Source organism: Gouania willdenowi, chromosome 5 (assembly GCF_900634775.1).
Source record: "Gouania willdenowi chromosome 5, fGouWil2.1, whole genome shotgun sequence".
Classification (NCBI taxonomy): Eukaryota; Metazoa; Chordata; class Actinopteri; order Blenniiformes; family Gobiesocidae; genus Gouania; species Gouania willdenowi.
In genome coordinates this window covers 16,681,490-16,698,131 of record NC_041048.1, presented here as the reverse complement: position 1 = coordinate 16,698,131, position 16,642 = coordinate 16,681,490, and the positions used below count along the sequence as shown (strand labels likewise).

Below are 16,642 nucleotides of genomic sequence, written 5' to 3'. Positions count from 1 at the left end.
TAAAATTTAATACATCACCTTGACTCTCATTCAGCAAGCTTATTTTGTATTCAGCACAGCACTTTGAGTTTGATAAAACGTGTGCGGCCTAATCCTATATCTTCAGTGATTGTCGCTATAATTCATGACAGCGAAAATGAGCCTCGTGGAGGAGAGGAAGCCTACTTTTGAATTTGTTCTTTCCTAGCCTCTGAAAAAGACAATCTAGAATGTAACCCACCGGGAAAAGAGGGAAGAGAAGGGAGGGGAGAGAGAACGAAAGAAAGAAAGAAATAACCCGATGAGCACAAAGCAAACACACATGGTCTGTTGACCCACAATAACACAGTGCAGGAAACGGGAGCCTGAAGGTTCCATTGTCTCTGCTCTCCACAGGGCTTGTGTTGACGGACAGTTCAGCTGTAAGTAAAGCTGACACCGTATCACATCGCGGCAAGATTGTTGAAGGGGAAAGAGGACATGGCTACCGAAGGACACGAGACATTTATTGATATGGCCGAGTCCTCCAGTGCAGCAGCAGACGTCCTTCAGCTAAAGTGCCTTATTGCCTGGACATTAATCACCATTGTCACGAAGCACAGGAAATAAGTCCACTAGTTCCCCCAACAGCATTCCACCCCCCCCCGCCTTGTTTCAAACTGGCCGGTCCAATCCGGCTTGTGAGCGAGTGTGTGTGTGTGCATGTTGTGCGTCCGATGCTGCCAGGACAGATGAAATGATTTGGAGTGAAGTGGCTGTGAGTCATTCTAAATGATTAAAATGCAACTGTGACCAGCTTGGGAGTATCTTGGCTGAAAGAGCGAGTGAACTCAACCATACAGACCAAGTAATAAACTCATGACTGATTGCCTTGATTAACATAAGTTAAACAAATAAACAATTTAATCACCATAAATGTCAAATGACTGTGATTATCCTATAAGACAAACATTGTTCTCTGTATTTGAAGCTTGAATTGACCGATTAACACCACTACAGTACTAATATTGCCATTTTCAGGGAGTGCGAGTCTCAACCTCAATGTTTCCTTTTACTCACAGCTCTTCTCTTCACTTGGCTGTTTTTAATACTACATTGGTCCTTAGCATGCTCCTTTAGATTCCTGTCAAGGACAAATGAATGGTTATTTTGTATAATCAAAACCAAAAAGGAGCCATCGCTGGTATCAGTTTTTTAGTTATGTAAAAAAAGGAGATTTGGTTTATTTCTGACCTTAGCGGTGGTGGTAAATAAAACAAGCAGTGATTTCTGAAAGTGTCTCTGGCCACATTGAATATGAATGAGCTCCAACTGTGTCTTCAACATGCTTGTAAAGCAAGAGTATCGCCAAAGAAGTCTAACTGCATTGGAAAGGCAGTTCTTAAAGTACAGCCTCCTCAATTATGCTGTAATTTTGAGACCTATGTAAATTACGATGGATCTGACAGAAGTAACTCAAGTGGAAATCAATGCAGCAGTATGCAGTGGACAAGTGGCAAGACTTAGTAAAGGGTTCTTCTCAAGAAGCCCTTTATTGGGCCTCCAATTGTCTCCAATAGGGGTGGGAACCTCTGGGTAGCTCACAATACGATACGCGATACAAACGATAACGATTATCTCACGATTTGACGATTATCGATATATTGGTCAGAAATCAATCTATGATAAACTATGACATAAAAAAAAAAAAGATTAAGTGAAAAAAAATGTTATTTCATGTCTCTGAAAGACAATAAATTGAAAAGGTGTCCTATTTTAGTGCAATATTTCTGTAAAGAAGTGTCAACATACCAATGTAAACGAATAAGTATCTCCAATAATGCTTTCTGTAAACGAAAATTGGGTCTTTCTTACCAGTGACACCATTATAGTGCAATATTCTAGTAAACAATATATTGGTTCCTTAACAAACAAACAACAAAACTTCTGTGAAGACGTACCTGCACATTTTAGTGAAAAAGCAGAAAATGTTTTTAAATAATCATAAAATACATTTCCTGAAATGGAAATTTTAGAGAGATTTTTCATTTCAAATGTTCCCCAATTCTGATTCAGAGTTTACCATTTTTGTTTCATTGGCCTTCCATAACATCATGATTATTAAACCTGCCCAAATGATGCTCTGCATACTTAACAGGGTGAATAGTGTTAGTTAATTATTGTTGTTCATTTTATACTTCAAAGAACATTTCTTGGTGCTACTTTAAACCCCACCTTGATTTTTGACCACTAATGAAAGTGACAAGTATATCCGTTTTAAAAGCATACAAAAAAAGGTGCTAATGCATTGAGTGATGCCACGCACAATCTGAAAAGGATTTTTCAATTTGCAATAAGTTCATGGTAAAACAGCATTGCACTAGAAATGAGAGAATAAAAGACAAATGCTCACAGGTAAACATTTATGTGGAAGATATTTTTCCGGGTGTTTTCACAATGGGGATGCGTTTTTTGCCTTCTGTAATCTCTTTGAAATGAAAAAGTCTTTTTTTTTTATTTATCTAAGAGTATTAGAGCTTTCTGTGGGTCACAAAGACTCAATACACCACACGGCTCTGTTATTGTGTTAGATATCATTCATGTACAAAGTTATACAACCTACTACCAAAACAAAGAACTAAAAATCCTTTTTACATTGTTTGGCTGTTTGCCTTTGTGTTTTGATACCAGTCAGAATTCTGCATCATGGTCTTTTCATTACATTTCTACTTTCAATACATGAAAAACAAAACAATTTAAGAAAATAGATTAAGACAAAAACTGGACAACTGAGTTGACAACAACATAAGGTAGATCACATAGATCAAGACGTACTTTCTTAGACATCATTTTTGTCAATCTGTGTTACAAAAGTGAGAAATATGCTGTTGTAACAACAATGCATTCATTTGTATTTACACATTCAACTTTTAAGCATCTTTTAAAACAGAAAACACAAAAAAGTTAATCATGTCCAGGTTAGCTATAAAGGAATGACAAAGCCAAACAAAGTCTGTTTTTACGGTTGATCAAAGGGAGCTGAACATGTTAGGCTAATCCTCCCAAACCACAATTGGCGGTCATAATTCAACCTTCGTAATGAACCATGAGACGCGAACGCAGGTCTCAGATCCCCCAACACATGTGCACTCGCCATAGTTAAAAAAAACTATCGTATCCTAATACATATTGTGTCATTGTTTTCTTTTAATTCCTCCATGATGAGAAATATTAAGAAGCCTGTCATTTATTTGGAATGCTATGTGTGGAAAAATAAACAGTGAATTATCTGCACACCAGTGAAAAGTGATTACTGTTCCAACGTTTCCCCATCGGACCATTTAGAGGGTGGCACAGGCAGCTGGTGGAGAGACACAAGATAACCGTGCATGGAGAACATCTCTGATTGAGGCGAAGCATATGTTGCTGTTGCTATTTTAAAACCAGGAGAGCTGCGTTTGAGATGTTATGTCAGTTCTGTGCAAACTGAACCAATTATCGAGGAATGATATAGAGGACCTTGATGATAATGATGATGCTGACAACTTCAGCGATGTCCAGACAGCTGGCTTCTTGCTGGCACAGCAGCAGATGAGGCACGCGTTAAAAACATTAGCGTGTTTTCCTCACTAATATTTTTGCAGCAGAAAGGGATGCAGTTATTTAAAGGAAAAAAACAGATTGCTAATACGCTTTTATAACAATAATTGATTGACCAACTGTTTAACTTTCTGTACGTCCCTGTTTGTTAAAAGCCCATGTGTCAAATTCAAGGCCTTTCGAGTAGCTAATTTGGCCAGCCGGAGAAAGTAAAAATGACAGATGACACGAATAATTGTGTACATTACAACTAATATATTTGTAAATAACTCAGTGACCCTCCAAATACACAAACTCAAAGAAATTTGCAGGACTTCCTCAAATTATTCCACAGACATTTCCCCAAATTACATAACATTTGGTTATGAAACAAATGATTGCTTGGATATTGTTGGTATCTTACATACTAATATAATTTATACATTTTCCATCCCTAAAATCTGCGGCCCTTTTGACCTCAAACTGGTAAGTATTTGGCCCCTGAACTAAAATGACACTAATGATGCAACGAACATTTGGCCAATATACATTTTTAGCCGAAAACCAAAAATGCACTTTTGGGCAATGTCTTAAATGCACTTGCCAGAAGTTTGGAAGTTAAACTTTAGAACTTTAACTTAAGAACTTAAGAATTTGAAATGTAACCTTTGGAGCCTCTATTCTGGCGACCGAAAGCGCAGCTTTGTGCTGCATTTTGATCACAGCACCTGATTTGTCAGACTAGCGCTCTGCTCCCCGCGCTGTTCAGTGTGTCTCTAAAAATCAGGAGTGTTGTAGAGATTCAGCAGCTCAGTCCAGTGTGAGGACAGCACGGCGCAGCATGCATGCATGCACTATGATAAGGGATTAGAAAACAGATTTTGCTCCATGGAAGAAGGTGTTTTATATCACAGGCAGGGTCCAACGCAGATTGCAGACACATGCTTGTGTTGACCTGCATAAACAGTTTTTAAACATCTGTGTTTTACCACACAGAGGGCTTGTAATAATGCACGGTGCATTGTGTGTGTGGCTCAGCTGAGTCAGCCTGCAGTGTCTAAGAGAAACTTCCCCTATCAGCTGATCACAAATTCAAAATGACATTTCCTAAAAGATTTAGTTTACGCACGACAGCTGCAGCATGGGATGTGAATGGGAGAAAACTGTAAATAAAAAAAATAAAAAAAAAAACAACAACAAATTTAGGGGTGGGCAATATGGAAAATTTATTTTTTTTTATTTAGATTATTCAGACTATTTTGCAAGTTGTTTACCAGTAAATGAACTAATTTATCAATTTATAATCATTGCCCTCAATGAAAAAAAACAGATAAAACACATTTTTAAATATGTATTATTATTAATTTAGCAAACTTGTTGGAAGTACAATTAAAATCAAACAAAAAGGCATGAAAGACTTCAAGTTATTTTAGTCAGTCTTTTTTATTTTGGTTTAACAAAATTAATGTAGCAAGGTGTGCACTTTAAAGTAGGATGAATCCTTAAAGAATAACTAAACCCCTGATTTCTGCTGACCTGAAATTCAAAAAATTGCCTTGATTATGAGCGTTACTGCTGTAGCAATAAGACACGCCTACTCAGTTAGCCCGCGCAGAGACAGACGGTAATGCACACAATGATGTGTCTGTAGACACACACACAGCGAGTTCATAAGGTGAGATTTGTCACTACAAACACAGGCACACATAATCACAATGTGAAGCTCACACACAGCCTTACAGACAACACTCAGGGGCGCACATAGCGATAAGACGTACACACGTCCGCGCACACGCAAAGACAGACGGGAATACACACAGCATAGATGTGTCTGTAAATACACGCACAGCTTGATGAAACCTCGGATTAGCGCAGAAGCTGCTCTTTATAGAAGCACTGTCAAAAATATCACCGCTACAGCAGGCTGTTTCACACGGAACAGTGGACTTCCTCATTAAAGCTGTCAATCAATGCTCACTGAGGGCTGTGATTGGAGGAAACCTTCCTCCCTCTTCTCAGCTTTTATCGGAGGGGTGGGGCCAACAGTGGAAGTGATGATGCAGGGGAATCTAAAGAATCTGTTTAAGCCAACAGCAAAATTTAATTGTAATAGCAGCATTTAACCCTTAGAGGCCAGTAACTGACATTTTACAACTAAATACACAAAATTAAAATACTTTTACTAAAATGTGAAGAGTGAGACGAGGATTAATAAACTACACTACTTAATACCCAAATACAGATGTATTCAGCAGAAAAAAGTGGGTTAAGTTAGTCTTTAAGTTAAAAAAAAAAAAAAAAAAAAAAAAACTTAAATTATATAGAAGCCATGTACCTTAAAGTATTTGTGCTTTTATTCAGTTTGACAATCCAAAATTTTAATCACAGAAAGATTATAAAGTTGTATATTATATTTGTGCATATTTCTTTTAATTTGTGCGCATGTATACAAATGTTACAAAAAAACTACTGATATGTTCAAATGAGAAAAATCTCTATTCAAGTTCTTATAAATAAAACTGCTGTATTTATACTGCAATAGTCCAAAATGATATGAGTGTGCATTTACATTGCATAGTTTTTGTAAAATAACTGTCTCGTTCAAAACAGGAAAAATCTGCAACCCATTGACATAAAATGACATACATCTCTCGAATGTACTTTTCCCAATCACAAAACCAACTTATAGAAACAAAAAAAGCCCGGCATGCTTTCCCCCTCAGCAGCACGCCGTGTGTGCTTAACAAGCAGCCATTACTAATGAGACGCACACACACACACAATGCTCTTTTTACTTTGTCAGTCATCTAAATGCAGGAATACACCGTGCACAAACCAATACCGCTGCTAGACCTACACACTGGACTATGAGTTGTTTAAGAACTCTCTCGGGTCTCTGGTTTCTAGTCTAACAATAAAGGCTACATGGCTCCGACCGAGGGTAGAGCTGCACTATTATTAATATTTAGTTTTATTCATTTTAACACGGACAGACTTTCACAAACACACTGAAACAAAAACAACAACAAAAGGGCACTTGTGTATCTACAGGGGCATGGTCTATTTAACATCCCTGTTTTAGCCCAACAAAAGGCTTTGCTCTGTGCACAGAACCGTACAAGTAGAGATTCTTCAAAAACACAATAATAAAAAGAAAGAAAAAAATTGATAAAAAGCACAGTTTTATTTTTTTATCATTACTGTGCTGCAAGCACATACAGTTAAAAGCCACTCATGATACTTCATCTTTAAGCCCCAAACAACCGTAGTAAATATAAATCCCATTTAGGATGATGATGAATGTTTTTCACGTCCTATCTAACAGAGAATCACAATCATTACACCTATTGCTTTCTAAACAATATTCTGAAATCAAATCAATGCCTTGCAGTGTTATCTCAAGCTGTAACCGTTTTATCACAGTGCATCTTCTGCAGCCAAGTTCTGGCCACTGCAGCGCGTTGTACTGAGAGTCATGACGTCCACTTAAAGCTTGTATTATTGGACAAATCCAGTAACAGGCTAGAGTTCATATAGATTCATCCTCTGTCACTTTTTAGCTTATTGTGCACTGAAGACGGGCCTGCCTTTTTGCACCTCTGCGTCAGAGGCCTGGTGAGACATGCAAAATGAAGAAAGCTCCATCGATGGGAGACTTGTAATAGCACAAGTCAATAAAGCTGCAAATTGAGGCGATGAGGACGTGGAAGCATGGAAGTGGGGGATTTTGGAGCAGAGGGGTGGGGTGAGTCAGAGAGGAACCATTCTCCAGTGTTACATCATTGCTCTTTAGGTATAGAGGATGGCTGGTGCCACAACAAACCTTATAAATCCTGTAAATATAATCACTTTATTGTAAAATAACGTAATGCAATGAATGGACTATAGCATAACCTGACAAAACCTCTAGCTGTGTTTCCATTACAGATTTTCTCAAAATAAAAGTGGTATTTCTAAATGTCGACGCATAATTGCACTTTGAACGTGTTTCCATTGAAGGTTATTCTGGCCAGCAGCCTCGTAACTCTCCTGAAATCTCATCCCGAGACACTTTGCTGCAGGAAGATGGACGCTCAGAACCACCTAACAACACTCTCCATTCCTTTGTTGTTTGTGGTCTAATGTAGCTGTAATAGTTTTAAGTATAATGCTAAGAAATGTCTCGGTCTCCTTTTCTGTTTACACGTACTGCTCCAATTTTTTTTGGAAGAAGTGGTCATGTGACCAGGTACGTCACGTCATGTGACGTGTATTTGCAAAAAGGCTGTTTCCATAGCGCATTTGTAACATTTAAATATTGAAACGTCTAAAATTCCTCCTCATGAAAGTGTAAAAACATTTTAACGATAGTTGAGTGTTTTTATCAAAATGCAGGTGTTTCCATTATCAGTTTTAATTGCGCTATTTAGATTTTGCGCATTTCCAAGAGTAATGGAAAGCCAGCTACTGTGGACTTGGTTAGGAAATCTTTCGATGTACAACTTTAATGTACAGTTCATTCATTGCTACAGTAGTTGATAACTATCAAGGAGATGCAATTCATTCAAAACATATATTTGTATTTCTTTCCAAAATAAATGAACAAATTATTTGACTTGTGTTTTTGTACGCATCAAGCCTGTTGGGAATGTGTCGCCTCAAGCATGATGAGCGTGACAGCGGCAAGTGGACTTTTTCTAAATTAAACACTTGAAAATTAAATATATATTTTTCGTATTCTTTCCATTGCAGGCCAGCACCAAATGATTAACATACCATTACCAGTCTGTGGTTAGTAAACCCTGACCTAGGGTACCTGACCTCAGCCCCAAGTAAGATAGGATGGGTTTTAGGTTTTTCCAAGGCAAAACAAATTAAATATAGGGGGTGATACATGCAATGTTATACATTACATTAGATTTGTTTTTTTTAGAAAACATAACTAAATATTACTTTCCACAAAAGTGATGTGTATATCAGGTATATCAAGATGGTGATGTATTATATCATAAATGATATTACAAGCGGTTTAACGTGGTTTTATCCACAATGAGTACTACTTAGAAGACCTAAAGTAGGAATTAATACACTACAAATGCTACTTTTATAATCTTGAGGGCGTCCTTATAGTAAAAAAAATAATATGCATCACATTCTTCATTTTACCTAAAGCTTCAGCAGTCCCTGCTGCAACAGAGTCAAAACACCATACAAGTGAAACACGTTGGCGGTTGACAATCAAACGTGTCATTGAACGGTTCTGAAGAGCAAATTAGAGAATAAAATGACTGAGGATTATGTGGGTACGTGTGCGTGTTTGGTAGAGCTGTTGCTCCCATCTCCTGTCTGCTCAGACTGTGTGTGTGTGTGTGTGTGTGTGTGTGTGTGAAGTGGGTGCCTGGTGCTACTCACACTGCACTTACCGTGTGACTCATCGGTTGTGTGTGCGTGCATCAAACATTTGTGATGCCCCACATCAAGCGTTAAATCGGAAGTGGGAAGTTTTCTAAATAAATGGAAATATAATATATATATATATATATTATATAAACTTTCTTCTTTCTATACAAACCGGTACACTGCCATTTGCTTTTTTAAGGCATTGAAACCAAAATAGCTGTAGAACTGAGACTCTTTTTTAATACGTTCATGTTTTTAATTGTAGTGCTTATCATTCATTTAAACTTATTTGTTACTTGGAAACATTAGGTTATGACTATTGTTCGAAATATTAAACTGTTTTGTTTTAAAAACGTGTCATCATATTTATATTTTAAAAGCAATAAATAACAAATAATTAAAATTATAACCTCGGCCTAGAAGTCCTGATTAGAAATGACAGTCTATAATAATAATATGAATGGCACCAAATATAAATATATAATCGTTATGTTATTTTAGTGGTTTTTTTTAAATACACTAATTTAATCAATGACTGCTCCACCAAAACTTTATTAAAGTTGAACCTCAACCCAATATTAACCCTGATTGAAGTGATTGTATGTGATATACTGTGACATTTAGCATTGTATCAACACTAATCAAAAGATAAACAACGCTTTGACACAAAACCAATAGAGTCCAAGGCTGTAATCAAACAGCAATGGAAAATGTGACCTTTTCTAAATACCATTGATGTGTATAGATCTCACACAACCAACACAGTTGTTGTTGATTCAGCTATTCTACATGTTAATCCTTAATCATGTGGTTCACACCCAGACTGTATTAGCCATTTTCTTATATGCCACTGGCCCATTCAACTTTATGGTGTATTGAAATCATTTAAAAAATGATCCGTAGCCAGGGCATATCCATATAATATTAACTAAGGGTGTCCTGATCGATATTGATATCGGTCTGATATCAGCAAGAAAGCGAAGACTGGATTTTATCAGCATGCATCCCAAAATCTTTAATATAAGCACTACGATACGCAATTTGTTTTATCGGGATTATTTTTCAGGCTCTTGCAAATGATTCTATTCAGTTGTAGAATACACGTAAGTTTAGGTTATTCTAGTGGTTATTTAGCACTTTTTTTTTTTTAAAAAAAAGAATTTTTTATTGAATTTATTGAGGTTATTTCTCAGAGTCTTCTAATTAATTCTATTAAATTGTAGAATATTCTTATAATTAAGAGTCCATTTCACAAAGGTCTCAGAAGCCCACCTAAATAGTACTTAAAGTGTATGGCCCCAAGCACATTCGTCATCCCGAATTTCAGTGGTCTAAAAAGTCTCTCTCATGAGTTCCCCTCAGAACAAGCTGGGTCTGGCTACGCCTACCCTACTTTTGTTAGAGGTACCAAGTCCGTGTTCACACATCTTATGTCCTCTGATGATATTTGTCATTGCGGGTTAATGGACACAACGTTAGCAGCAGTAACAGAGCAGTGCCAGCCTCCATGCAAACCTAGCAGACATTTTAGCAGGTAGCAGCTTATACTAGCGAGACGTATGCAGTAAAAGACACAAAATAATATGAACTTACATCCTCCATGTTTGTGCTTGTGTCAAGAAGTCTTCAAACAGTGTTGTGCTTTATTCAGAGTTTTTAAGCTGAGCTACCTCAGTACTGCGTTTTCAAAACAGTCCTCCATGATATACTAGCCACGCACATAAATACGTTTGGGAATGTATTTTGGTAAACAACCAGCAAAGATAAAAATCCAGCCACTGGGTCCCGGCTCAGATGAGGGGAGGAAAAATCTACGTTTGTGTTGCTTGATGCGGCTGACAACAATGTCCTGCCTTTGCAGTGTCTGTTTACCTGCCAAGTTTAGAGAGGGCGGAACTCACTTCCCTGAAGGAGGAGTTATTCCTCTTATGACATCACAAAAGGAGCAAACTAAAACTGTCTGAGAACAAATTTCACAAAATGTGGAGCCGGCAAGGGTGGGAGGAATCATATAGTTTGACTTTAGGAGCCTCATAATGAGGCTATGGAGACACACATTACTGATAGAAAACCATGAAAAAAGTTAAATTTCAATAATATGGGACCTTTAAGGTTAGAAATGTAACCTATAGGTTAATATGGTCAATAATAAATTAGGTCAGTTTTTCTCATACTTACTATTAGGGGTGTCCCGATCCAACATTGATATCGGATATCTGTCTGATATCAGCCAGAAAACAAAAATCAGATTTTATCGGACTGTATCTAAAATCTTTGATATTATATATATTGGTTTTTTGGATTTATTTTTTCAATATCTTGTATTTGATTCAATCATATATTGTTCCTATTCTAAAAGGTTAATTATATGTAATCCATTGGTTTATAATAAATGGGTCTGTTTTTTTTAAAAAAAAAAAAAAAAAAAAAAAAAAATCAAACCTTTTCCAACATTCCACACTACAAAATAAGCAATAAAAATATGTATGATTCATGTTGAAATTGTATCGATAAATCATCCAATATCGAAAGCTGCAATATCGGCATTGTATTGGAAGTGGAAAAAGTTGTATCGGGACATCCCTACCTACTATTGCTGACTATTTTTCTCTGTTTGAGTAAGATCAATTGATTCCACACTACAAAAAAGGTCATAAAAGTAGGTATGATTCATGCTGATATCAGATCGGTATCGGCAAACACTCAATGCTGCAATTTGGGTATCATATTTAAAGTGGAAAAAGTTGCATTGGCACACCCCTAATATTAACATCTACTGGTACAGAGTGGTATGTATTTCTCCCATTGACAGCACAGACATGTAAAATCTAGGCTTAATGAAGCAATAGTCACTTTTATCGCTGGATTTTGCGGGTCGTAGATTTTAGCACCACTGATTAAATCCAAACTGGTGAGCATACATGGCAACCCCAACCACTCCACACCAAAAACAATATGTTTCTACACAATTTGTACGAACAAAATCATCATTCAAGTATTTTCACAGAGGAAAACACATGAGACAGAGTTTATTATCAATTTCCACTACGAACTATACTAGCTGTATCACTCATTGATATTTTCTGCGTAGGATGTCTGAATAAACGATAGATGGTCACTGAGTTGTCTTGACCAATGAGTTCTCAGTTCCATCTTGGCATTCAACAAATTACAAGTTGACAGTATATATAGCCTTACTTGCATGCTTTGGTAAAATATCAATATTTACATGCAATTTGTCTCCGTAAACAGGTGATCAAGAGACGAAAATATCAATTCTCATGCAAAATCTGACGTAATGTGACACTACATGACGGACTTCACTTTCTAAAATGGAAATAGCTATACGACAGACTAAACCCTCACCAAAATGTTTTGGAACACAATCACACATTTTAAGATATTTGTTGCTGTAAAACTACTAAAAATATGAATCTCTATTAGGTGTAGCAAACAGCTGTGATCTCCGCGTGTGCATGTTTCCTTGCAAATTCTGCCCTGTATAAATGTGAAATGAATTACAAATGTTAAAACCTATTAACTGTATTAAGCATGTTTTGCACGGTTTTGGTAACTTTAATAGCCTGTAATAACATTTGATATGGGGGAAGCTAATGAAACAGAAAAAAAATGGAGAGGTGACAGGCTCTATGAAGACTGGGGGTTAGACGAAATCTTGCAATATTAAAATATCACATGATGTCTCGTTGGCGGGTCTGAGCGGTATTGTAGTATTGTTCCTTCCTCTAGTAGACTTGATGTTGCAAAGGAAGTGTTTGTAGACCATAATGATGTCATGAACATGTATTAGCGGGTGGTTCTAGTTTCAGACTGGCAGTGGGTGGCACTTTAGGTTTTTTCACATTAAAAAGAAAAACTCTTAGTTATTCTGTTTTATTCGACATATATTCAGTTTGCAACTTTAAAAGCTGATAGAGTTCAAAGTCAAAGAAAAGTTAATCTAATAAATATAGAAATACATTCTTTTGTCTTTTTTAAATTATCATATTGTATCTACCTTATGAACCCAATGTTGTGTATCTTATACAATATGTATAAACTCAGTGTATCATCCCATCCGCATTAGATGAATGGAATAAACCTCTTTGCAGGTATAATAATGAATAGTAAATTGACTAGTTATTGTTTTACCCAGACATGTCTTCTATTCACGTCTTGTCTAGGGATATTGTACAAATTAAATCTTCCTACTCCCTTTCCATTTTGAACATGTATTATTTTAATTTAATTGTATTTCCTTTTCTATTTATATACATTTCTTTCTTTTTTTTTTTTTAAATCAGAGTTATGATTGTGTACTTAAGTTCGAAATAAAGAATCAAACAAAACAAATTTAAAAGACCGTAACTCTTAATATTTGCTCTATTTGAGAAATTCTACAAGTTTCTTAAAGCTAAGGAGTTTCTTTTGACATGTTTCAAAGACATAATAAAAGGTGATTGACTTGAATTCCCACTGATTTCAGATTTTTAAGCCTTTGCTATAAAGACAGGGAATATTTTTTAAAACCTTTTTGACAATAACAACTTAATTATTCATTATATTGCATTTTGCAGTTACGTGGTTGATTTAAGAAAAACATTGAGTACGGCGAGGTCGACCTAAGTGTTTCCTTTTTTGGAAATCAAAACATGATCACCCTACTAGTATGTGCACAGAAATGGTAACAATCTACAGTATATCTGGGAAACCAGTACAGTACAGGAGATACTAAAACCCACAAACATAGGTTATCAAAGACAGAGTAAATTATGTCCTGCACTGCATATCCAGGCTGTGATGTCACCAAGTCGATCATTGTACCAGTTGGTAGAGCTAATATCTTTACCCGGGTGCATATGTATTCCTGGTTATTGTTTTACGGAGTTTAATAGGGCTTTATTTACCGTCCATTAGTTCCTGCTGCTCAGAATCACATGGAAACCAGTTGTATTTTTATTATGCATTTATATTTCAATTATCATTATTTAAAATGTTACCTCATTCAGATGTTCATAACAGCAACTATGCACAATAATAAAATAAATCAATCTTGTTATTTAGACTCCGGTCCATAAAAAAAAAAAGAAAAAAAAAAAACACAAAAGAACATATAACGATATTTTAAAAAAAAAGATAGTCATACCAGTGTTTCCACATAGCAGACTGGTATCTTACAGCACTGAGGACAGGGCTAGTCAACATCATTATAATGGCATTACAAGAACTGTTAAGTCGACATAAACTCTAACATCAATCGTCTCAAAACAGCATGAAAAGTGATGACTTGTACTTTACAAAAGAGTTCATCTTGGTTTACCAAGCAAGATAAGCAGACAATCATTATACGCAACCTGAAGTTTGCGGATGCTGGCCTTCTTCAATTTAATCCATAAGGACGCAGTATAAAAAAGGGGTACAGTAAGCCCTGAAGAGACTCACTTTCACCCTCTTATAATATTTATAAACTCGTAAATATGCAGTAGGAGCTACTTCGGAAAACAATAACCAGGAAATATTTGCTCCCTGGTAAAGACAGTAGCTCTAACAGCTGGTACAATTATAAACTTGGTGATATTACAGCTTGTGCGTGCAGTACGGGGCAGAAATTCCACTTTAATACGTCTCCGAAATGTCTTAGAATGTTTCAGGGTTTTAGTATCTCCCACCTAAGTGTCCTCTTTTCTTTTTTTGGAAATCAAAATATGGTCACCCTTCTAGTATGGTGCAGAAATGGCAACAAGCCACACTAAATCCGGGAACCCTGTACAGGAGAGGTTAGTAAGTTTGGGTGGCCTGTAGTCCTACGCACTGTGGCACTATTCGCCCTCCATACCACCACATCTATCAACAAAGCCAACAGCGCTAAGTATCGCCTTCATCTCTGTCTCTACCTACGCACAGGACAGCGAAGAGACACGGGCTGACGAACCGTACAGCAGGAGCACACTTCCACTGAGATGGTGGGAAAACTAGGGTCACCTTGGAGGCAGAATTGCAGTGAGGCTGGAGGATTGCGCGGACTGAGTGGATGTTGTAGTGTTCGCACAGGAGATAAAGTGAAAGGCAAAAGTGTGGGGAGAGCCTTCGGGGGTGTTGCATTTCCCTAGAGTGAGGCTGTGCACCCACTCCTCTTTGTGTGAATAAAGCAGCAGCAGCGCTGGTTGTGGTGGTGGTGGTGGACAGGAAAGGGTCAACCAGGAGCTGGATGGACCAGAGCCAGGACTGGTTAAACCCACAGTCCAGCTGTGTGTGTGTGTGTGTGTGTGTGTGTGTGTGTGTGTGTGTGTGTGTGTGTGTGTGTGTGTGTGTGATACACAACGTGCACACAAATCAAAGCGGCTGCTGCCTTATCACCAAAGCCCCGGAAATCGCTCGTTAATCAAGACAAACTAAGCAAAAAAAAAAGAAAGAAAAAAAAAAAAAAAACACATCAAATAACTCGCTTTTTTTTCTAACCAAACACGGAATAATGTGAAAGGGAGACATACACACTGGGGTTTATGACTACTTACCGGGTTGACAGTCTTTTTGTTTGGGCAAGGTTAAAAAAATCAGAGCTAAAATCCACCAGTAACTCGGTTCCTGTATTCTCCGCATGTTAAACCGCTCATGGAGAGCAACAAGAAGGCAACGGGTGGCAAAGTTTGTTGGTCTCCTCCTCTCCTTTCCTCTTCTTTACGGGGACAAGCTGTGAATGTCGCCGCCGGGGCTGAGGAGCAACTTGGCTCAGCAGCAGCTACGAAGAAGAAGAAGACAGAGCATCGGCGTAAACGTGTGGTCGGCGGTCCCAGATACAGTCACTGTGGTCGGGTTTTTTTCTCCCCCCTCTTCAGTAATAACACACCGCATTCATTCGCCTCCGGAGGCTGAGTGTAGTTGTAGTATCTCCGATGAACCAACCGGTCCCCACGACACTGCTGCGGACGAACACTTGAAGCCAATCTGTGGTGGTAGAACTCCTCCGTGTGTCGGCTTGGAGCCTCCAGATAGCGACATTCCCGAAGTGTGCAGGGGTCAATCGGCGATCAATGGCTGTCTTTTGACTACAGAGGAAAGGTGGCGGGATAAGATCGATCACACCTGATCATTATTAGGCGATTATCCGCACAGGGAGCGACGCGAAGCAACAGAGAAGGAGAGGAAGAAGAAGTGGTCCTGGGAAATGTCCCATTCCCAACATTCAGGAAGTAGACTAGCGGTCAGGCGTGCACGGATATGATGAGGCTACTGGTCGGATCCCATCCTACCGGACAGGCTGCGTGTACAAGGGAAGAGGGGGGGAGTCTGAACGGGGCGGGAGCAAAGCAAAGGGGATGGAGGGGGTGAGGAGGATCTCGGGTCTGCTGAATGCAAAATGACTCAGATCGGACCTAAAGGCTGGTTTCTGGCTGAAGTGCAATGATGGGAACCAGAGGTGGGACCAGGGGTGGACTGGGACAAACATTCAGCCCTGGAATTTTGTGTCCAGACCAGCCCACTACATTATCAGAGGACACTATGTAGAAGCTGTTATTAAGTCAGTAATGCTTAACATGTGGCGTTTTGTCTTCATTTGAATTATTATTCCCCCAGAAATCCTTAAAAGGAGGAAAGTTTTTAATTCCTTTTTACCCATTTCCGTTGGCCGTTTTGAAACTTCTTTTTTTGTCCATTTTTGCAAGTGTTTTTATCCAATTTTTGTCCTTTATTTTATTTCATTTTTTGCCACTTTTCATCCAATTAA

General features: G+C 37.8%; 1 protein-coding gene across 2 annotated transcripts in view; it reads right to left on the bottom strand.

Annotated features, from left to right (window-relative positions):
* ca16b (carbonic anhydrase XVI b) overlaps nt 1-16,174 on the bottom strand; it is a 155,642-nt gene extending 139,468 nt beyond the window's left edge. For both annotated transcript variants that reach the window (XM_028446398.1, XM_028446399.1), the window contains exon 1: nt 15,432-16,174. In XM_028446398.1, the coding sequence (XP_028302199.1) occupies nt 15,432-15,516 (85 nt within the window). In that variant the 5' untranslated portion in view covers nt 15,517-16,174. The remainder of the gene's footprint in view (nt 1-15,431) is intronic.
* Between the last annotated feature and the right edge of the window lie 468 nt (nt 16,175-16,642).